Here is a 24,704-nt window from a genome sequence, read left to right as displayed (position 1 = left end):
TTCAGAATACAAAACGCTCAGATGTGAATGGCGCCTAAATCTATCACATAGATTTAAGCAAGGAAAGCACTTCCTCTTTTGTCCTTATGGCATAACGCCCAGAATACATAAACTTCCTCTTTATTTATAATACTGTTAGCAGGGCCGGTACAAGGCAGGGGCGGAAGGGGCACGTGCCCTGGGCGCTACCATTTGCTATAGGGGGGGGGGCGCAGCCTGCAGGTGACGTTCTGCCACGCCCGCCGCCCGCCAATGTGTACAATAATACAACAGTCCAGTGCATTTACAGTCCCCAGCGGCACTGTACAAATTGCCTTTGTGTGCTCCTGCATCCTCCCTTCCCTCAGCACAAACTACACTGTTACAGTTTACTCCCCTATGGAGGAGTGCCGTAGTCCCTGCCAGCGCCGTGACGTCACGCACGGCCGGAGGTGAGGTGGGAGGATGCAGAGGAGCGCAGGGAGGCGGGAGCTGTGTCGGCGCGCTGTCACCTCAAGGAGCGAGCGAGCCGTGCTGAGCTGAGCTGAGCTGAGCTGAGGTGAGCTGAGGTGAGGAGCTGAGGAGCTGCTGCCTGCCTAGCTGGCTGGCTGGCAGGCTCTAGTAGCTGCTGCTGGATTCAATCTGGAAGGAAGCGAAGGTAGAAGATTGCAGTGCCCGTGTGTGCCACTGCCAGTGTTCTGACTCAGATCTTCAGCAGTGGTGGTCACTGGTCATTAACCTCGCCTCAGCCTCAGATTTATTAATCTGTTTTTAGTGTTTACTTACACAAGTTCAGAACTTCTGAGTCTGAACTTGTGTAAGTAAACACTAAAAAACAGATTAATAAATGGCTGGATTGGGGGAGGGGAGGAGGCTGAGGCGAGGTTAATGACCAATGACCACCGCTGCTGTTTAACCACTTAACAACCGGCCCATAGCCGAATGACGGCTACAGGGCGGTTGCTTAACTCTGGGAGGACATACTATGACGTCCTCCCAGAATTCCCCTCTCGCAGCGCTGTGGGCTGGATGTGTAGTGCCCACAGCGCTGCTCAGTGACATCCAGCCATCCATCCATCCATGCTCAGCCATCCCTAATGCTCTGCAATGCCCCACAATACTGTGCAATACTCTGCAATGTCCCACAACACCCCGCAATACTCTGCAATACCCCGCAACACTGTGCAGTACTCTGCAATACCCCGCAATACTCTGCAATACCCCGCAACACTGTGCAGTACTCTGCAATACCCCGCAATACTCTGCAATACCCCGCAACACTGTGCAGTACTCTGCAATACCCCACAATACTGTGCAATACCCAGATATACTCTGTGATACTCGGCGATACCCCGCCATACTCTGCAATACCCCGCAACACTGTGCAATACTCTGCAATACCCCACAATACTGTGCAATACTCTGCAACACCCTGCAACACTGTGCAATACTCTGCAATACCCCCACAATACTGTGCAATACTCTGCAATACTGTGCAATACTCTGCAACACCCTGCAACACTGTGCAATACTCTGCAATACCCCACAATACTGTGCAATACTCTGCAATACCCCACAATACTGTGCAATACTCTGCAATACCCCACAATACTGTGCAATACCCTGCAATACCCCACAATACCGTGCAATACCCTGCAATACCCCACAATACTGTGCAATACTCTGCAATACCCCACAATACTGTGCAATACCCTGCAATACCCCACAATACCGTGCAATACCCTGCAATACCCCACAATACTGTGCAATACTCTGCAATACCCCACAATACTGTGCAATACTCTGCAATACCCTGCAACACTGTGCAATACTGTGCAATACTCCACAATACTGTGCAATACTCTGCAACACTGTGCAATACTCTGCAATACCCCACAATACTGTGCAATACTGTGCAATACTCTGCAACACCCTGCAACACTGTGCAATACTCTGCAATACCCCACAATACTGTGCAATACTCTACAATACCCCACAATACTGTGCAATACTCTGCAATACCCCACAATACTCCGCAATACCCCGCAATACCCCGCAATACCCCTAAATACCCCACAATACCCCGCAATACCCCGCAATACCCAGCAATACTTTGCAATACCCCGCAATACCATGCAATACCCTGCAGTACCCTCTGATACTCGGCGATACCCTGCCGTACTCTGCAATACCCCGCCATACTCTGTAATACCCTGCCATACTCTGCAATGCCCCGCCATACTCTGCAATACTCTGTGATACCCAGCCATACCCTTCCATATCCAGCCATAGTCTGCAATACTCGGTGATACCCAGCCATGCTCAGTTATACCCAGCCATGCTCGGCCTCTGTTTGTGGCCAGGCTGTGGAAGTCTCACACATGTGGTATCGCCGTACTCAGGAGGAGTAGGAGAATCTATTTTGGGGTGTCATTTTTGGTATGTACATGTTATGTGTTAGAAATATTGTATAAATGGACAACTTTGTGTTAAAAAAAAAATGCATTTTAACCACTTCCCACCCGCCGGTTGTCATACGACGTCCTTGACTTTGTGCGGGGATATCTGAATGAAAAACGGGGGGGGGGGGGGGGGGCGCAGTTTGCCATCTTCGCCCTGGGCACCAAATGGCCTTGTCCCAGCACTGACTGTTAGATATTGAAATTTAACATTTTAAACTCCCCAATTGTTGCTAATACAGCTTAAACACAATTAAAATCATTTGCATAAATATAGCACATTTGCTACATTTACTGTTACTAGAAAAGAAACACCTTTAGGCTTCAATAATGCAAGGGTAACCAATTACAACTAAATTCAGACTCTGACTGAAATATTCAGAAATATTCATGTGGGTGGGTTTCGGTGTGGGTGGTTTAGGGGGTGGTGGCATAGGGCGTGTTGCCACAGGGGGAGGTGTCACTTAGAACAGAGGGGCGGTAGTAGAAGGGCAGTGTCTACTTCCTGGGGACCAGACGCCGTTATAGGGCGGTGGCTGACTACTTAGCTTCCTCTTTTCTAGTTTTCTTGTACATGTACACAATGCAACCATTTTGGTTTGTTTCCTGTTCAATCCACCCTCTTCTTCATGAATAGCGTTTGCAACTTTAAACCAAGCATCTTCTGCTCGTAGCAACCCATAATCTGACAACAGACCTTTATTTACGTTTCAAAACATTACGCCATTCATCTACCTGTAGCCTTCCACCCAAATGCATATCAATCCACACACTTTTGCTAATTTCTTTCCCTTTTTCGAGAGAGAGAGAGAGAGAGAGAGAGAGAGAGGAAAAAAAAACTGAATAGAAATACACAGTGATGTGGAGATGAGGAACTGAGAAGATCTCCAATAAAACACTTAATGAGCAGACATGAAACACCAGCAGCTGATATTTAACGAACCACTTCAAATGTTATTTACATGTTCCAACTCAAAGCCCAAACTTCTCACTCTGTCTTTCTCTATCTCCTCGTACTGCTTTGGCTGCTGAGGTTGTAAGGGACACCTGTTGGTTCCCTGGTTACTTATTCTAGCCTCAGCCTCAATAACTTCCAATGACTTGCCAAGAGGGAATTTCACCGGGTAATGTATTCAATCTAAACACCAATAAATGCGCAGTATGTGGCAGTAGGGATTTGTAACCAAGAGACGCAACCGTATATCCTGGCTCTACCACTTCAATCAACCCCCAACCCTCTTCATGTATCCCAAATAACAGAACACAAACACACTTAGGACACGACATTACCACCAACAACAAAAATGGGACCCACAACGCAATGTGTGACAACCGTAGAGGAATACAGGATTGTTCAGATCTCACGGGATTCCCACGCCACCACTAGGCGTATTCCTGATGCCCACTCCTGATTACTTGTGCTTTGTCGCACAATTATTTACATTGGGCGCCAAATGTTTTGGACCGAACCAGAACCGTTCGGTACTTTTGTTTTTGTCCCCCTGGCCAAATTAACCTTCAATGTAAAAGTGTGCACACTTGAAGTAAATTACTGAGACATACACGAGTTCAGTAGATTGATACTTCCCCTTTATTACTTCCTGGACTCTGGCTAATATACCGTGAGCCGGATATTTTGTTATCAAATCAAATATCAAATAAGACAAGCGTATGCAGACCGCAAGATATACATATTCATTATTGTGACAAAGTTTAAGATCTTAGCTGGGTTATATCTATATAAAGGAATAGCAAACTATCATAGCTAAATAGGGTGTCTTGTCTCCAGTCTCTTCGGAGGCGCAATCTTCTTTAACTTGTTCTTAACTCTTGTAGTTCTGTTCCACATGAAGGGATAGGGTAATGGTTGTAAGTGTCTTAATGAGGTAAAGGGCAAGGGTGGAGGGGGATTTGATCCCTTGTGTTACGTTAATTGGGACTTAAGCCCATTGCGCCTCAGCAGTCATGGCAAACTACTGGAATTGATGAATAGTTGTAGACGGGTGAAACAAAGACTTGGCATGAAAAACTGCAATTCAAAGTCAAAGAGGTCTGCTTCTGTAGAGATATACTATCTTTGGAGGGTTTGAATACTGACCCAGAAAAAAAAATCAGGGCTGTACTGGATATGCCACAGTCGTCTAATGTGAAATCCCTGCAGCGCTTCAAATGCCTACCGCGTCCTACCACCGCAACGATGCGGTTTGGCATTGGCTTCCTAAGCATGATAATGCAATGCAGGATATCAAACGTTGGTCACAGATACACCTGTCCTAAAGTACTATGATGTTAGAAAACCTGTAATTATTCAAAGTGATGCGAGCAAAAGTGGCCTTTGGTGTTGCCTATTGCAAGCTGGCCAGCCTATCGCATTTCCTTCAAAGGCACTGACCCCTACTGGGCAAAACTACACATAAATCAAAAAGGAATGCCTGAGTATTGTGTTTGTCTGCCAGTGCTTTCATCACTACCTCTATGGTCATGATGAGATCATGGCAGAAACGGACCATAAGCCTCTGATATCTATTTTCAAGAAACCACTTTTGCATGCACTCAAACCCCTACAGAGCATGTTGCTCATGTTACAAAACTATTGCCTAAATGTTGTCTATAAACATGGACCTGAAATGTACATTAGTGACACACTTAGCAGAGCTAAAGCAACAGGAGGACACCTGAATGTGCACAGCACACAGTTTGCAATGTTCAACAGGATCTGGATGTCCTGCCACAGATCAATCATTCAGATCTAAACATCACAGACCAGCATTTGCTTCTGATAAAACAGCATACAGAAATTGGCAAGAGTTTGTAAGCACTTAAATCTGTTGTTCTGAATGGTTGGCCAGATTCAAAGGTGGAGGTGCCATTACTTGTGAGAGAATATTGGACTTTCAGAGATGAAATCAGCATTCAGGATGGCATTCTTCATCATTCCTAAATCTCTAAGATCAGAGATGTTGACACACATTCACGCCAGTCACATTGGTTGAGAAGCAAGCTTTAGGCAGGTATGAGATACCCTATGCTGGCCCAACATGCAAAATGATATTTCTTTTATCTTTAATGGGATTCATATTCAACTGTAGTTCATAACAGAATGGCACAAGCATAAAACAAAACATGGCAACAGGTAAACAAAATAAAATGACCCCTGTTCAAAAGTCTGCATACCTTCAGTTCTTAATACTATGTATTGCCCCCTTTAGCATCAATGACAGTGTGCACTCTTTTGTTATAATTGTCTGAGGTCTGAAATCTTGCAGGTGGAATAGCTGCCAAATCGTATTGGCAAAATGCCTCCAGTTCATGCAAAGTGTTTAGTCGACTTACATGAACCGCAGGTTTGAGACCTCCTCAGAGTGGCTCAATGATATTGAGGTCAGCAGACTGTGATGCCCACTTCAGAACCTTCACCTTTATCTGCTGTAACCACTGGAGGGTCAGCTTGGCCATGTGCTTAGGCTCATTGTCGTGCTGGAAAGTCCAAGAGCGTCTCATGCCCAGCTTTTATGCAGAAGAATGCAAATTGGCTGCCAGTATTTCCTGAAAATATGTTGCTTTCATTTAGAGCTCCCACACCCCCAAAACATTACTGAGTCACCACCATGCTTCACAGTGGGGATGTTATTGTTGTCACTATAGGCCTTGTTGAGCCCTCTCCAAACATAGCGCTTATGGCTGTGACCATAAAGCTCTATTTTGGTCTCGTCACTCCAGATAACAGTATGCCAGAAGCTGTTAGGTGTGTCAAGGTGTTGTCGGGCATATTGTATTCGGGCTTTTTAGTGGCATTGGCGCAGTAAAGGCTTCTTTCTGGCAACTCGACCAGGAAGCTTATTGTTATTCAAGTATTGTCAAATTGAGCTCCTTGAAACAACCACACCATTTCCAGAGCAGCATGTATTTCTCCTGAGGTTACCTGTGGGTTTTTCTTTCTACCTTGAACAATTATTCTGACAGGTGTGGCTGCAAACTTTCTTGGTCTACCTGACCTGGGCATGGTATCAAGAGATCCCTACATTTTCCACATTTTTATCTTAAGTGATTTGAACAGTAATGACTGGCATATTCAAGGCTTTGGTTATCTTTTTATATCCTTTTGCATCTTTATAAAGTTCGATTACCTTGTTACAAATGGCTCAGTATCTAGCCTGCTCAGTGCATCCACATGAGAGCTAACAAACTCATTGACTATTTATACACAGAAACTAATTGAAATTTAAAAGGCAAGCCACAGATGTGGGAAATGAACCTTTTAATTGCCATTTTAACTTGTGTGTTTTACCTTGTCTGTACCAAGGTCAAACATTCCAGGGTATGTAAACTTTTGATCAGGGCCATTTGGGTGAATTCGGTTATCATTATGATGTAAAAAAGAGCCAAAAAATTTTGATAATAAATGGCTTCATATGGTCTTAACCACATGGGGATTGTCACTGCCTACATCAGGGTTTAGGGCGCACGCATTCCACATGGCACCCGTTGTAATTGTACGCAAGTCCCAGCTAATGATTCCCATCTGGGACCTGCTGATCGCCTGTGTGCAGTCACAGCCCAGAGCAGAAGTTTCCACCAATTCCTCGGGAGGTAGTGCCCAGAGGGTGGAGAAACAATCCATATATACACAGAAGCCCAGCAGTCTGAGAGCAGAGTCTGGGGGCCAGTCATCTGGAGGAGACACCAGTGCTGGGGGCTCTGCCCCTGGGGCAGAAGTGAAAGATAGAGACAAGAGAGAGAGGGAGAGATACAAGGAGAAAAGGCCTCAGGATATTGCTCAGTCTCGGTCACAGCTAGACCTAGCTAACCTTAGCAAAGCCAGTACAGTCTGTTCAGAAGAAGGCCAGAACAGCAGCCATTCTGGATCTTGGGAAGCCTTCAAAAAGTAACTTAGTAAGTGCAAGTCAACTATACACCCAAAGACAAGAGGACAGTGGAGTTCAATACCTCACATGTCTGGGACCAGGGGGAAGCTTAAGTGCAATCAGCCAGGAGCACACCATCCTATCTCTAATTTGGGCCTAGAGCAGCCAGATGCCATGCAATACAGCCAGTTGCTCTCTTTTCAATGTACTCTTGTATTGAACTTTGTTGCTTTGCTATTGCTCCACTATCACTCTCACTGTTGGAGCTCAGTACTATATTTGGATTAGGGTAACCAGAGACATTAGCCGTCCTCATTTGCTGTTCGGAGTTTACAGTTCTTTAAGTTCTGGGTATCCCATGTACTCCAATCCCAAAATGTAATGTAACATTATTTGTGGTGTGCAAATGACCTTAACGTCAGACAACATATTTTATAGGTGAATATTTCTGGGACCTTAGCCATGGAAAACTGCCAATGGCACCAAAAAAAAAATACCCACAGCTGATATCATCTAAATGGAAAGAGCTCCCAGCTTCCATTGATGCTGCCGTAAGGATGCAAAACCCAGTTGCCAATCAAGATGGAAAAATCTTCTTTTTCAAGGTAATTATCTGATAAAAGTGCTACATTTTAATTTGCTGGCCATACAGTGGCAATGACCACTTTTAACCAGGTCTCAAAAACATTTGATGGAACAATGAACCCCAATGCTATTCATACGTGTAGCAATTTGACAGTTTAATCTCAATTTCAATGTATTGTATCCATGCATACCAGGCCCTTCGGGTCTGGTATGTCCTCCTATTATATCGATTTGGTAAATCTAAAGGAGAGATTGTACAATCAGATTGTATATCGTATGGCCACATTTACACGCCTAAAATTACCTACTTGCACTTTTAGTGTCATTAGTTGTTAACGGTACACCAAATACATGAAAAAAGAGGTGACAAACGCAGTAAAAAAAAATGCAAAAATGTTCCATGAGCTACTTTGCCACGTGCAGCACAGCCCATGTGCTGCACGTCAACAGGCTGCACTATGTGTGTCACTGGAAAAACAAGCCAAAAAACATGTGCTCCCACTACTCTATGGGTGAGTGGGGCCTGAAAGTGAAAATGGTTTACACAAGAACACGAGAACAATGGGGCTCCATTCACATCTGTGTGTTTTTAAATGCATGGCAAACCACACAGAAAATGTGCACTTTGCCATGCGTTTCAGAAACGCTGCAAATGTGCATTGTGCTTGTGTTGCCATTACATGTTACAGGCGCCTCAAGTGCAGCAAACACATCAAAAACTGTGGTAATGCACCATGCTCTGCTTCAAAAAAAGTTCTGGAGCACCTCAGGTGTGATTGTTGCATGTAGGGCAGCCCATTCAAGTGAATGGGCTGCCCTATGTGTGACGAGTAAAAACATTCCAAAACAAAAGCATGTGGGAATGTAAGTTTTTGCTACGTGGAGATGTGACTGAGGCCTGACAACTAAGTGTCTCCATCCACTCCCTCCTATGCACTTGTATAAAGGTGGCCATACACTAACCAAGCTGATTGTACAATCTCTGTACAATTTCCTTTAGATTTACCACAACTATGGAATTGGTGGACACACCTGAACTATCCATTTAATTTGTATCAAATCAGACACACAGTACTACATAGCTGATGGGAGATGCAAAGGAGAATGTACAATCAGATTGTATAGGAGATGGGTGGAAGGTAGTATTATAATGAGGAAGGTGTGGTCCAGAGTGGTGAACACACCCTATCACATCCTCTTCTCTGATGCAACAAGGAAGTAAAGGCTTCTGGGAGATGACCAAACAGGTTCAAAAAGAAAAAGAAAAACTGCGCTGCAGAGCAAAAAAGGTCAAAGGTAAAAGCTGCACACAAAATACACCAATATCTGTGTATACCATGAAAAATAAAAAATAAATAAAGTGCGCTAATTATATGAAAATACACACATAGATGTGAATACATGTGGGTGGTAGTAAAAACCACAATCTACTGAGAGCAAGTAAATGACTCCATGAGTGGTAGAAATATATAAGTGCAAAACATAAAAACTCAAATAAAAAGAAGAAACAAAAAATGTGTACATGTGAAGTACAATGATATTAATAGCGTGAAAATCTGAAAATCAAACAAACTCAGTCCATGGGTTCAAACATAAAAAGTTCATCAGTGAAAAAAAGCTTCCATCCACTATACAGCTCAGCAGCAACTAATCCCCCTATGAGTGGATTGACAAAGGAGAGAGATGTGCAGGATGGTGCAAATCCACTGACGGTGACTCCAATAAGTGAGAAAGTGATAAAGGTGGACTCTTACCCTCTGTGTTGGACCCCCTCCTTGGCAGGGTCTATCAGGCATGCAGATTTTTGCCCTCTGCAGGGACCGTGTAATGAGAAGATCTCCTCAGCAGCTGTCAGGAATGTTGTCTCCGATCCGGGCTGGTCCAAGTGAAACGCCTGGAGAGGGGGGAAGGAAAGCTCTCTTGCTCCCAGTGTGGCAAAGGAAAAAGCAAAAGAGCGGAGCTCCAATAGTGTAAAAAGTTTCGGAATTTATTTGATAAAAGTACAGACCGCAACGGAGAGTGCACGCTCCGTGAGGTAAAAATACAATTAAAAACAAGCCGGCATATAAGAATCGTAATAACCCGTGCATAACATGGGGCAATCGTGACGGCTTACAACGTAGCCACGCCCTACATGTTTCGTCATTAGTAGACATCTTCAAAGGGGCACGGGCTACGTGTTAAGCCATCCCCTATATAGTATAACAATGCACACCAAGCCTCGTTTTCACCTCCGCTCTCAGGGAAGGGAAAACCCAAGCCTCTACCTGGTGCTCCTCAGTGAATGGATGTTGCCAAGGTGACACATAGGACTGAAACTAAACAAAACTTCAGCCACTCCCAGCAGAGCCAATCTCTCGCGCCATCTGGAGGAAGAAGCCCAGTATTACTAGACAATTAATATGTCTTACAGATGCTAATTTGGAACCTAAAACTGACAGAGCAGAAAGGAGAAAATCACTGAATCTCACCAAGAGGCACGATGTGGTGGTTAATAATAATAAAAGTGTAGAAAAGAAATTGTAAATATATATGGAAATGTACGGAAAAGAAACAACGTTCATCTCCGTAAATAAAACCACATTCAAAAAACACATGTATGAAAAAAATATATATATGTATTAGAGTCACACCGTAATAAATGGAGGCCCATCCATGAACGTGAAGAGCACTCGGTATTTTATTTTTAGATGACCAAACAGGAAGTGAAATCCTTTTAAAAATACAAAAAAAACTGAAAGGATTTTAAACCTTCTGTGGATAAGGTAAGTGAGAGAAAAGCACATTGGAATGGCTGGCCCAGAAATGGCATTGGAAAATGCTTATGAAAAGTGAAATTCTTCCCAAAAAGGTGAAATTATCTTTTAGGAGAACCCCACACGCCAAAATAAAAAAAATGGTGTGGGGGTCCCCCCAAAATCCATACCAAACCCGCACATGCAGCCTGGAAAGGAGAGGGACGAGCGAGCGCCCCCCCCCCGAACCATACCAGGCCACATGCCCTTAACATAGAGGGGTGTTTTGGGGCAGGGGGCTCTGCCCCATGTTAATGGTGACAAGGGCCTCTTCCTCACAACCCTGGCCAGTGATTGTGGGGGTCTGCAGGCATTGTATCCCTACTCGTTCACCAAAACAAGTGTCAAAAAGAAATAAAAACACAGGCAGTAGATCTGCTCCTGCCATCTGCCCGCTCCGCCATCTGACAGTTCTTAAATATCTAAAGAGCGGGGCCCCCCGATGACCTAACCAGATGACCCCGCCCCCTTGTGATATCGTCGACCCAGAGTGCAGTGCGGTGATGCAGCCGGGTGGCCCCATCCCTTAGCTATATAAGAATGGTCAGACAGTGGAGCAGGCAGACGGCGGGAGCCAGCGAAGGGTGCAGACTTTTTGTTCAAGTCGGCGGTGTTCGTGATTGACACTGGATGAGATGTTTTTTGTTTTTTTTTATAAAGGAATTGTCAAAAACTGTCTGTTTTTATTTCTTTTTGACACTTTTTTGGTGAATGAATAGGGGTACAGTGTACCCCATACTCATTAATATGGGGAGGGCAGGATCTGGGGACCCCCTTGTTAAAGGGGGCTTCAAGATTCCGATAAGCCTCCTGCCTGCAGACCCCACAACCAGCAGCCAGGGTTGTGGGGAAGAGGCCCTTTCCCCCACGCGCTCTGCCCCAAAGCACCCCCCCATGTTGAGGATATGTGGCCTGGTTAAGGAGGGGGGCACTCACTCATCCACCCTTTCCTGGCCTGTCAGGCTGCATGCTTGGATAAGGGTCTGGTATGGATTTTGGGGAGAATCCCACACAGTTTTTTTTATTTTGGCGTGGGGTTCACAATAAAACTCATACCAGACCAGAAGGGCCCTACTTTTTATATTGATTTGCATTCAAAACTGAGGACATGTGCGACTCAGATGTGTTCCCATAGAAAGCAATGAGCCTGGAATTTGCATCTAAATCACACTGCAGTGCCCAGAAAACGCACAGGACTCTTTTCAAATCCTCACTGAAATCGCACTGCTGGTTTGGTTCACATGTCATGATGAGGTTCAAAGCGCATCCAATTTGCATATATGTGAACGGAGCCCTGAATGTGGTACAAAATCTGATTTATATCAGACTGCTTAAAGGAAAATAACAAAACAAACATACATACTTCCCTACCTGCTGCAGCATTGGACCAATTCTGCAGCTGTCCCTTGCCAGCTCTAAGCCCGAGAACTGAGCGATTATGTAACAGATGATGTCAGTCACCACTGCTCTGCCCCTCTAGTGCTCACTAGTGCGCTGGGCAGTAGGGGGAGGGAAGTGGCAGGCTCAGGCTCTGACATTTGCTTCCAGTCGGATTAAGTCTGGCTGCAGTCATTTTAACTGTGGGCAGCTGATGCTGCTGCCTGTTCACTTCCTGGATTTATACAGACATGCAGAGGCACACCTCCAGTTCTGCAGCTCTTATTGGCCCTCTTATAACTCACCCCCTCCCTTCCTGGCAAACTCTCACGAGAGTGAGAGAGAGCTGTGCATGATGTCATAAGCCTAGGCTAATGACCAGACAAACAGGAAGTGGGCTGTATAAGGTATTTACTGGCAGAAAAAAAATGTTTTACTATCCAAAGTTAAAACAACGAGGGCAGAAGATTTATTAGATGGAAAGCTGAAAAAATGACTGAAGGTTCACTTTTAGTTTAATAAAAATATTAGCTTTTTGTATTCCTTTTTTGTTTCCTCCTATTTCTCCTATTAGTATAATTTGCCATCATTTATTATGCCAGAATCTAACTATCATTTGTACTGGCTGTACAGGGAACTAAATATTGGAAGTATGAAAATGACAAAATTGAACCTGGCTATCCAAAATTGATAAAAGAAGGATTTCCTGGTATTCCAAACAATGTAGATGCTGCATTCACTCAGCCTGCCATTGTAGCTAAAGGAGGCAAAGTTATTCGTGAAGAAAGGATATTCTTTATCAAAGGTAAAATTTCATTTTGTGATGTCATAAATGGTGTGCAGCTTTGATATAATTCAAACTGGTCTTCATATACTATAGAGATGAGGATGTTTGTCAGTAGCAGATATTTGATTTGTGAAGTGGTACAGCAGACCTCTGATTTTTTTAATATGTTAGGCTGATCTTACCAAACTGCATGACCTGTGCATGAAATAGGGTAGATACTTACTGTTGAAAGGGGATCTGGAGGGTAACTTGGTGACCCTTTTCACGTATCATGCGCCAAATTCTGACCAATTTAACTTTTTTAGACACTGTTCCAAATGTTTTCTCCCCATTTTGAGGGTACTCTTCTGATGGGTGGGGATTCTAACATAACTTTGTACTCCTCTGGATATAACCCTTCGGGCTCCCAGATTCAAAACCCGTCCAAACTGGGAACAAAATTTGCTAAACTATTGCATGGTTATGACCTCGTGGATATCTGGCGAGAATTTAATGCCTCTAAACGGGATTACACTTCCTACACCAGTGTCCATTCCGTGTACTAGCGTATAAATCATGTCTTCACATTCTCTGGCACAATACCTTTATGCAAGTCTTCCAAAATACTGGAAACCATATGGTCTGACCACTCACCTGTCCTGGTCATCATTTTCTCTTATCTTATATCTGGCGACTAAATGAATCACATCTCAGTAACCCTGCCACTTGCACTAATATAGAACTCCAGTTGAAGGAGTGCTTTTCATTGAACAATCCTACTCAAACATCTCCAATGTTTTTTTGGGCAGGACAGAAGGCTACAACGAGGGGTATCTTGATTCCGATAGCCAGCAGGTACCACAGACATCATGAGTCTGTACTTAAACAGAAGGAAAAAGAGCTTCATGACCTTCTGAAAGAGCATAAACACAATCCTCAGGCTGACTTGAGGGTCAAATTGAGGCCGCTAGGTTAGAATTAAATGTTTGCCTTACCACTAAGGCTGAAAAACACTTGTGGTGGACTAAAGCTAAATTTTAATTCCCAAACTAATAAACCAGGTAATCTTTTGGTGTCTAAATTAACCCCTAGACGACCAGCCCCACATGTCCCTAAAATCAGGAAATCTGATGGCTCATTCACCCAGAACCCCAAATTAGTCTTGAAAGAATTGCACACCTTTTTTCAAAAATTGTATCTAGACATGACTGCCTCATGTCAGCATGACTTTGATCAGTTTATTTCCCACCTCCCAGTCCCTGCCTTATCGGAGGAGCATCGAGATTTCATGGAAAAAGGATGCCTTAGTTGAAAAAGTATTATTGGCTATCAAGCAGGCCCCGGCGGACAAAGCGCCAGGCCCAGATGGCTTCACGGCCCTTTATTTCCAAAAAATTGTGGCTCCACTGGCTCCCTTCTTTAACATAATACTTTAATGCCATCCAGAAGTGGGGACCAATAGATACAGACTCTAGTAAAGGCTTTCATGACGCATATTCCAAAACCCCACAAAGATCTGAGCGATGGAGCAAACTATAGACCAATCTTGTTAATTAATAATAATTTTAAGTTATTCACAAAAATATTAGCGAATCGAATGTTGCCTTTTTTATTTTGTTGCATACATATGGATCAAGTTGGGTTCCTTCCTCACAGACAAGCAGTGGATCAGGTGCGACGGGCAATAGATTTAATCTCCCTTTTGCATTCCTCCTGAGATGGAGAGGCCGCTAGTTTTGGGCTGTTATTGTCACTCAACATATGTAAAGCCTTTGACTCCCTGTCTTGGCTGTACCTTTTCCGGTTACTGGAGAAGTGGAACTTCGGTCCTAAATTTGTGGCCTCCTATATAGCACAGACTCGGCTTAGATTATTCTATGTGATCACAAGTCAGACCCCCTTGTTATTTTCTCTGGAACCAGGCAAGGTTGCCCACTTTGCTCCCCTCCTTTTTAAATGGCTATAGAGACTCTGGCAATAGCAATTAGCCACTAATATTCTGGGAATAGCAAGCAGGGGCAAAAATATAAATGTGCGCTCTTTGCGGACGATTTACTGCTGTTTATTACATCCCCTCACACGACTTTACCAAATTTGCTTTAGATTCTAGGCTGATAAGCCCAACTACCCTGCCTTGTTCAATAAATTAATAGAGGATATGAGGATGTGGTCTGATGCGACTCTCTCATGGATGGGAAGAATTGTATCTGTTAAGATAACAGTACTGCCTAAATTGTTATATTACTTCAGAACCTTACCTATTTCGGTACCATTAGCAGCAATTCGGCAGTTTCAAACAAAAATGTTTAACTATATTTGGGGATCTAAGGGCAGTAGGCTGGCTCCAGCTACAATATACGCTCTCAAACATCTGGGGGCTGTGGGGGTCCCAGACTTTCAAAAATACTATGTAGCATCGCAACTAACCAATTGTGCCAGATACATTTCAGCTATTATAGGCCTGATTGGGTTTCTTTAGAAGCCCATGCTTGCTCACCACTCCCTATTGATGGGGTGCTCTGGGTCTCTTCTATATTCCATAAAGCCATCATATGCCCTACACTTTCTCATTCAGTAAATCTGTGGGAATCCTCTTGTAAAAAGTGGCCTCTACACACCCCTCATACTCCTGTGAAGGTAAATTGGGTATCTGGCGCGTCAGGCGGCAATGCCCTTAGTTTGTAATAATGTACATTTGATTAGTCAGTCTTTAGGTAAAAACAAAGTTTGAGGAGGGGCGTGACCGGATGGGTGTGTGAGAGGAGAGGTGAGATTTGCAGCAGCATGGAGTGAGAGGAGACTGTGTGATCTCCCTCTACCCCCCTCTATAAGGCAAGCTCATGGCTGACGATGCTTGTGCTCTTCCCTGGGCGGTACAGAGTAGTAGAGCAGCAGGGGAGGAGTGTTGAAAGCCCGCTTTATTGTTATCTTGGATTCGTATGGAGGTACACGAAAGGCTCCAAGACTCTGAGCCACCTTGAGCCATCCTGACCCTCGGAGTGGCACCGACTGCAGCTGTGAGTGACGTCACACGCCGCACATTGCCTGTGTGTAATCCCGTGTGCGGAGGACACTGGCCGCTCAATTGATACCAGCAAAGGCACTGGAAGGTCCCTAAAAGGACAGTGAGAGCATGCGTTACTCCCAGTATATGGTGTGGACACTGAGCTACTGAGGATATGAGCGGACCAGTGGAACCCTCCCCTTGAAGGAGTAGGTGTGTAAAGAGCCAGAAAGAACCTTGTTACAGACCCCCCGGACATCCCGATTCCCTTAACTGATGAGAGGGATATGTGAGTAAAGGGGTGCTGTAATGTTTCAAGAGTATGTAATTTGCTGCCTAATGTTAACCCAGTAGCCAAGTAAATCGTGTATGGATAAAGGTATACTGCTAAGTGCTGACCCAGTATAAGTGTATATGTATATATAAGAGACACTATGGACAGGCACCACTGTTTGATGATTCCACAAAGACGCACAAAGACGCATACGCTAGAGACTGTGTGTATAACTCTAGGACATTACTAGAAGACCTTCAATTCGGGTACTCTGTGTAGATAAGCGAGCAGTACAGTGATTGTGCACACTTTAATGCTGGAAAGTCGTAAAATCACAACTGTATTTTTCCCCTATATACTATACTGCTATAGCGGCTTAGGGTCGGGAGGGCCTGCTACTATCTAAGGAGGGGGGAGAAGGAAGGAAAGGCAATAGAAATAGGATGCAGCACCTACGCTCCGCTAAGGATAAGAACCCCCAACAAATGGCAGCAGCCGCAGCGGCTGCAAAACTGGAGCAATATGCACATAACCCCGTTCAGACTCCACCTAAGAAGGGGTCACAGTCACAGTCCAAGTCACAACAGGGGGGCTTATCGGACAGAAAAAGCCTGGGCCAGGGCCAGAGCCAATTAAAAGCTACAGTACCGCAGGCTCAGTCAATAAAATCACAAAGTAATAAAAGCCTGGGGACGAGTGAACAAAATGTGAATACAGATGTATCAGCTGAGCCTGGCCTACCTACAGAGAAGGAGCCAACTCTAACAGATGTATTTTTGGCAGTGAGTGCATGTAATGGTTCACTTAAGGATCTCTGTGAGCAAATGAAGGGAGTAAAAGAGGATCTGACCCTGGTCAGACAGGATCTGCAAAAAACAGCGGAGAGAACAACAGTCTTGGAAGGAAGAGTTAGCAAGTTAGAAGATGTTATATCACCATTAATAAAAGAAATGAAAAGTATGAAGGAACAGATATCCAAGCATGCGTTCAAAATGGAGGAGATGGAGAATAGGAGCCAAAGGGATAATGTGAGGCTGGTTGGCCTCCCTGAAAAGAGCGAAGGCCCCAATCCTATAGAGTTCCTAGAGAAGTGGCTGGTTGATCTTTTTGGAAAAGAATCATTCTCAACAATGTTCTCGATTTTATAAGAGCGCATAGAGTGCCCTTCAGGGCCCCCCATGCAGGTGGATTTCCTAGGCCTTTACTGATAAAGTTTCTTAATTATAAGGACAAAGTGTCACTCTTGCGGAAAACAAGGGAGGCTGGAATTTTTTTTTTTAAACGGTATTAAAATATCATTTTACTCTGACTTCTCGCCAGATCTTCAGAGACGTAGAGCAGAGTTTATACAGGCCAAGCGCATGCTAGCAAGACTTCATGTAAATGCACTGGGGGAAACTCAGTTTTTTGAATCTCCAGCCGGGGTGGAAAAGTGGCTGGAAGAAAACAAGGAGAAACTTTAGATATTCTGTAAGGAGGGGGAGGGGTGTAAAACGTATAGGATGTATTATTGTTGTGCCTTTTTTTTTAGGGGGGGGGGGCAACTACACACAGTTGTGGCATGAGGTGTAATGGATGGGAATGAATATGGGAGTAAAAATGTGGAACAGGTGGTGAGGGATAAGGTCACCGATAAGCCCCATGGGGGTTACCTAGCTAGGTGGCGGGGGGGAGGGTAGGAGGGGGGTAGGGGAGAGGGGGATGTGGGAGGAGGGGGGAGGTATTATTGGATCTGTTCAAGAATTAATACTGGGGAAGTGTGGATTAAATGTAGTCACTACACGATGGAATATTATAGGAAACTGTATTTGCTGGTGGCAAGACAATTCACAAAGTAATAATTACAGGATAATGGTTTTTGAAATTCACATGAAGTCATTTTTGAGTATATATCCACATAAGTTGGTCATGGTGGTGACACTGTTTAAAATCACTAATGGTATTAGAAAAGAGATTGGGATATGGGGATCACAGCTTAAAATAATGTCTATTAGAGGGAAGTCAAAGTATGAATTAAACTTGAATTTAGTTTTAAATAGATACTCCCCACATCTCTGTGTATGCCTTTTGGACCCAGGATGCAAGCTAAATCACTTAATAGAGGCTCTTGGAATGTCAGGGGTTTGGGGACACCGGTCAAGAAGATAGCAGTATTCTCTATGTTGGAGAAATGTGGAGTAGAGCTGGTCTGTCTGCCGGAAACCCACTTAACTAAACATACAGTTCAGCAATTTCAGACTGAGAAATACCAATATCAATACCACTCGGTTTACTCTGCTTATAGTAAGGGGGTAAGTGTCATGGTGAAAACCGGGGCAAATTTTTCCTGCAGACAGTCCAGTATAGATGAGATGGGCCGTTATATTTTTCTGTACTGCGTAATCGATAATAGTATGTATATTGTGGCAAATGTCTATATTCCTCCACCATTTGAAATGGATGTCATGCTTAGACTAAATGAATTCTTGTTAGATAAAGAAGGAGTGCCGATTATAATAGTAGGAGATTTTATTGAGATCCTAGATAGAAAGTCGGATAGGTTCCCCATACGGACTTTTTCAGAACCCATGGAGAAGAGTCGTTTGAGCCAATTCCTGGATGAAATGGGGTTATTGGACTTGTGGAGATCGCGGAATCCAGGAGTTCTGTAATATTCTTGCTACTCAGCATTCCACGCTCTCCAGGATAGACATGGCCTTGGGTAATGATGGAGCGCTACAGATTGTGGAAAAAATCATATACTGGCCAAGAGGAATATCGGACCACTCCCCAATAGTGATCACATTGAGCATTGAAGGAGGGAAAAAGCCCCAGAAAGAGTGGAAAATAAACCCATATTGGCTTGAATTCATTAAAAAAACAGATGGGATTTTCCCTAAAGTGAGAGAATTTGTAGAATTTAATGAAGGTACGGCATCGGCTGGGATTTTATGGGACACCCTAAAGGCTTTCCTTAGGGGTGCCCTAATACAACAAGTGGCCAAATATAACAAAGATGGCAGGGTTTGGGAGGAAAAAATCCAAAGGGAGTTGCTTGAGGCCGAAAACAACTATATAATAGGCCCAACTCCCGGGAAGGAAACAACATGGTATCACGTACCTGGTAGAAGAGCCTGAATGGACGAGCAAGGCCTCCCTTACCACTCTGACTTAGGGCCCCTGATAGAGCAAACAGAAGGCACCAAAGTACAGAGTCGCACGAGTGCCAGAAAGTCCTTGGTGGCAGCAGGGCGGCTGGTTCTGATGGTGCTGGAGAGACACAGGGAAGCTTCTGCAGGAGACCAGCAGATGGCAGCAGGTGCAGATGACAATGACAAGTAGCAAGGTCGGACAGGCAGGGTCATACACGGCAGATCAAATCGGGTACTAGGTGCAGGCAGAATCGTAGTCAGGAACAAGCCGGGTCAAACCAGATCAGCAGTGCAGGTGCCAGGGAGAAAGTAGGAGATTGGTCACTGGACAAGCCGAGGTCAGTACAGGTAGAGTTCAAGGGAAGGTTACAAGCCAGGAATCAGGATACAGGTTCACAGGGTGCTGGATACTCAGAAGCTGAAGACAAAGCAGCACCAGACCAGGTACTAACTGGACTTAAATAGACTGTTTGGCGCCAACGTGGGCTTGCGCTAGGGCGCGTGCTGACGCACACGGGTGCACGAGGGCGCCAATCGCGCATGAGGATGCGCGACAGCTACTCTTTGCGCTCCTGTTCGCGCATGCACACATCTATGTGCCAAAGCCCGGTTTCTGTGTGCAACAGGAATGTGTCTTCTTCTGTGCCTTATAAATCTTCAAGGCTGTCTGCTGATGGATGCATCCTGACACATGGTTAGAAAAACAACAAGAGTATAAGTTAACAATTATGCAGAAGGTTAAGACTAGGTGACTCCTTCAGCGGCAATCCTCTTTTGTAGAAGGTGAAAGCGTAGGAAAAATGCTGGCGCAGCTGGTGAAGGCCAACTCCTCTCCATCTACTATTCGCGACAGCTACTGTTTGCGCTCCTGTTCGCGCATGCACACATCTATGTGCCAAAGCCCGGTTTCTGTGTGCAACAGGAATGTGTCTTCTTCTGTGCCTTATAAATCTTCAAGGCTGTCTGCTGATGGATGCATCCTGACACATGGTTAGAAAAACAACAAGAGTATAAGTTAACAATTATGCAGAAGGTTGAGACTAGGTGACTCCTTCAGCGGCAATCCTCTTTTGTAGAAGGTGAAAGCGTAGGAAAAATGCTGGCGCAGCTGGTGAAGGCCAACTCCTCTCCATCTACTATTCGGACTATTAGGTCCATGGGTGGAGAAATAATATCAAATACTACAAAGAGAGTGCATATATTTAGGGATTATTATAAAAATCTTTACACTGCCCAGAAAAAAGGTGTGGAGGGCGTGATGGAAGATTTCCTGGGGAACCTGGAGATTCCGGCCATTTCACAAGAGGAAAGGGATGAATTAGAAACCCCAATAACCCTTGCAGAACTCCAACAGGCAGTAGTTAGTATGGCAAATCAAAAATCCCCTGGTCCAGATGGGCTTCCAATTGAGGTGTATAAACACTATGGTGATGTATTAATTCCAGAGTTGCTTAAAACATTGGAGGGGGTGGCCAGGGAGGGACATTTGCCTGCTTCAATGTTAGAGGCAACTATCTAGTGTTACAGAAAGAAGGAAAGGATCCCTAAGATGTAGCTGCATATAGGCCAATCTCTCTCCTATGCTCTGATGCCAAAATCCTGGCCTTGGCAGCTACGTTAAATAGATTTTTCCCTAAACTGATCCATTCAGATCAGATGGGATTTATAGCTAATAGATCTAGAAGTATGAATATAATAAGGGCTTTCCTAAACTTACAAACCCCAACGGAAAACGAGGGATCAAGAGCTGTATTGTCACTTGATGTGACCAAAGCGTTCAATAGTGTGGAGTGGGGATATATCTGGCGGGTGTTGGGGAAATTTGGTTTTGGTCCCTCTTTCACCGGTTGGATTAAAATGCTTTATGACAGGCCAAGTGCAAGATTAAAAATGATTAATGAATTCTCCGACAGGTTTGAACTAGAAAGGGGGACAAGACAGGGGTGTCCATTGTCGCCCTTGCTTTTTGCATTGGCAATGGAACCCCTGACTATCTCTATAAGAATGAGTTCGGAGATAAAAGACTTTCAGAGAAAGACGGGTGAAGAAAGAATCATGTTGTACGCGGATGATATTCTGCTCTTCTTGGGGGATATGAGCCAGTCTTTAACAAGGGCAATGAGTATAGCGGAGGAATTTGATAGCTTTACAGGGCTGGAGATAAATTGGGAGAAATCAGAGCTTTTACCATTAGACCCCATAAGTGACTCAGTATTGCCAGGGTTGCTGCAGCTGGCAGTAGTGGATACATTAAAATATCTGGGGATTGCCATGATGAAAGACCCTAATCAATATATAAGTAAAAATCTTGTCCCACTTTTGTCCAAATTTAAACAAAAAATTGGCATCTGGAAGTGGTTCCCTTTATCAGTGGCAGGAAGATGCAGCTTAATAAAAATTATCTGGATGCCACAATTGTTGTATATTTTGCACAATTCTCTAGTGTGGATATGCAAGAATTGGTTTAATACAATCGAGAGCCTTTTCAGGGAGCTTACATGGAAAGGGAGACAAGCCAGGATCAAACTCCATACACTTCAGCTCCCGGTGGGGGATGGTGGTTTCGCATTGCCCCACCCGGGGCGCTATTACTTATCATCTCAACTGCAGCAGTTATTGGGATGTGGTGTCCCACATGGAGGTACCCCCAATGGGAAAATATTATTAACAGGGGCTTTACATAATACTATAATTGAGGCGCTAGAGGCGGACTCTTTTCAATATAAGTATCCAACAATTATGATGTTAATTAGGGTTGTCCCGATACCACTTTTTTAGGACCGAGTACAAGTACCGATACTTTTTTTCAAGTACTCGCCGATACCGATTACCGATACTTTTTTTTAATGTCACGTGACAGTTTTTTTTTTTTTTTTTTTTTTTTGAGGGGGGGGGGGGGGCGGGTGGGGTGGTGGTGGTGGTATAGTGAACGGTGTCTGTGTGTGTGTTTTTGTTTTGGTTTTTTTCATTTACATTTATTATTTTTTACAATTTTTTTTTTATTCTTTATTGCACTATGTGTGTGTTTTTTTTAATCAGCCCTGTTGGGGGGCTTTGGTGAGATATCAGGGGTCTTAACAGACCTCTGATATCTCCCCCTTGAGACAGAGAAATAGACTGAGGATAGAGATTCCCCAGTCCCTTTCTCTGCAGCGTCAGCTGCACTGAGAATGAATGGAGAGAACACAGCAGCTTCTCTCCATTCATAAACTGACACATTGTAATCACAGGAGATTACAATGTTTCAGTTATGTGAATGGAAAGAGTCAGCTGACTCTCTCCATACACACAGCGGAGAGACAGCAGAACGGAGGGGACAGACGAAGAGAGAGGGGGACAACGGAAAGCCGGAACGGATGGGGACAGCGGAGGGGGACAGAGGAACGCATGGGGACAGCGGAGGGGGACAGAGCAAAGAAGAAGGACAGCGGGAGGTGGACAGAGGAACGGAGGAGGACAGCGGAGGGGGACAGAGCAAAGAAGGAGGACAGCGGGGGGGGACAGAGGAACGGAGGGGGACACAGCAATGGAGCAGGACAGCGGAGGGGGACAGAGGAACGGAGGAGGACTAAGGAGGAGGAGGTGACAGTCAGCGGTGATCGCGTGTGGGGGAATTACAAGCACCGATCACCGCTGTATGTCACTAAGCAGCTGAAAGCCGCGGGGGGAGAAGCTTGTAACTCCCCCACACGTCCATCACCGCTGACAGTCAAGGTATCGGCGGAAGCATCGGGAGCATTTGCCCGAGTACAAGTACTTGGGCAAATGCTTGGTATCGGTGCCGATACCGATACTAGTATCGGTATCGGGACAACCCTAATGTTAATTAAAATATGGAAAACAGTTAAAAAAGCAGATGAGATACAATGGGTTCACTATATATACCCCGATTTAGAACAACAGTAACTTGCAGGAAATTTTTAGGATAGGAAAAGTCAGAGAGTGGGAAAAACAAGGCATTAAAAGCCTAAGACAACTCTTTATGGGAAAAACTCTTAAAAAAGAGTTGAAACGAGAATTCAATTTACCGCAGAACATGTTTTTCATTTATCTACAGCTAAGACATGCCCTTGAAGCCCAATTTAGGAATCACCCTCTAGAATGGAAAGAAGCACCCCTTTTCCAAAGTATATTGCAGGTGGGCCCTACTAAGGGTCTAATCTCTAAAATATATGGGCAAATAAGTAAAGACGTTAACAGCGGGGGGAAACTCCATACAGAAAGAGCAAGATGGGAAGAGGATATAGGGGTAATAACACAGGAGCAGTGGAAGAGAATTTTGGAGATGGGACCGTTGGTATCAGTCTCTCCCTCACAGAAGATATCACATCTGATGCTGTTAAATAGAGCCTACTATACACCTAAGCGGCTCTTTAAGTTTGGTTGTAGAACTGATGACAGATGCCCCAGATGTCGGGGGACTGGGGATCTCATACATATGTTGTGGAGATGCCCCAAGCTGTCTCGCTACTGGGAGGGGGTGATTAATAGCTAGAGAGATATATTTGGAATCATATTGGAGAGGGAGGCCATAGTATGCATCCTGGGGTATAGGCGGGAAAGGGGGGAGAAGAAGAGCTTCACAGTGGCAATTCAGAGATGCCTGTTCCAAGCTAGGAAAATTATCACATTAAGATGGCAATCAAAGATATCCCCCACAGTAAGGGACTGGATTAGTACAATAAATGAAACCCTATGTATAGAAAGAGCAGTGTATATAAAGCGTGGTAACCTTAAGGAATTTGGGGAGATGTGGAGGCTGTGGTTGGAAAAAATGGGTGTTCCTGAATAAAGAGTAAAGAGTATAGTAGAGCTGGAAAAACAATTTGAATAATCAATCTGATAGCGAAAGGAAACTCTAGACCAAAATGGGAGCTATGAGATAGCTAACTTCAATAAGTTAAGTCATAGGTAATGCAAGAACAGATTCATAAGCCCGTTATAGGAATTTAAACACGTGTATATTGGTACAGGAGGGGGAGGGTTGGGTAAAGAGGAAGAACGTAAGGGAAGAAAAAAGGGGGAAAAAAGGGGAGGTAATAAGGGGTTAACATTAATTTTGCAATATCGGAAAAAGGGGTAGTAGGGGGGGTTAAGGAGTTCCTACCTCCATGGTTTTTCCTTTGTGATTTTCTTTTTTTCTATTTTTGTCTGTTTCCGGAACCCTGCCCTTGTATAGTTATTAACTTTTGCTTTGTAATTAAGACAATGATTAACTGATTTTTAATAATTGCAATGTTAAAGTTTTTAAAAAGTGGATAAAGTTTAAAGAAAAAAAAGAAAAAAAAAACAAAGTTGAGCCACAGTAAAGGGGTGATTTAAAAAGAGGCAGCCATCCTCAGAGTGTGTCCAGCAACTCTGCAAAACATATAAAAGAAACGGGGCGGGAGGGAGGCGCCTCTCTGAGTGTAGTATTAAAACAGTAACATTTATTGCACAAGATTAAAAACACTTACAAAATGTAAGTGG

At 44.2% G+C, this 24,704-nt stretch overlaps 1 protein-coding gene across 2 annotated transcripts in view; it reads left to right on the top strand.

The window, feature by feature from the left end:
• The window catches only part of LOC141117111 (matrix metalloproteinase-18-like), a 1,147,747-nt gene that overhangs the window by 921,264 nt on the left and 201,779 nt on the right, over positions 1-24,704 (top strand). For both annotated transcript variants that reach the window (XM_073609736.1, XM_073609735.1), the window contains exons 6-7: positions 7,742-7,908; positions 12,694-12,865. In XM_073609736.1, coding sequence (XP_073465837.1) covers positions 7,742-7,908; positions 12,694-12,865 — 339 coding nt within the window. The remainder of the gene's footprint in view (positions 1-7,741; positions 7,909-12,693; positions 12,866-24,704) is intronic.

The sequence above is a fragment of the Aquarana catesbeiana genome, linkage group LG13, assembly GCF_042186555.1.
Source record: "Aquarana catesbeiana isolate 2022-GZ linkage group LG13, ASM4218655v1, whole genome shotgun sequence".
NCBI lineage: Eukaryota > Metazoa > Chordata > Amphibia > Anura > Ranidae > Aquarana > Aquarana catesbeiana.
This window is presented reverse-complemented; position numbering and strand designations above follow the sequence as displayed.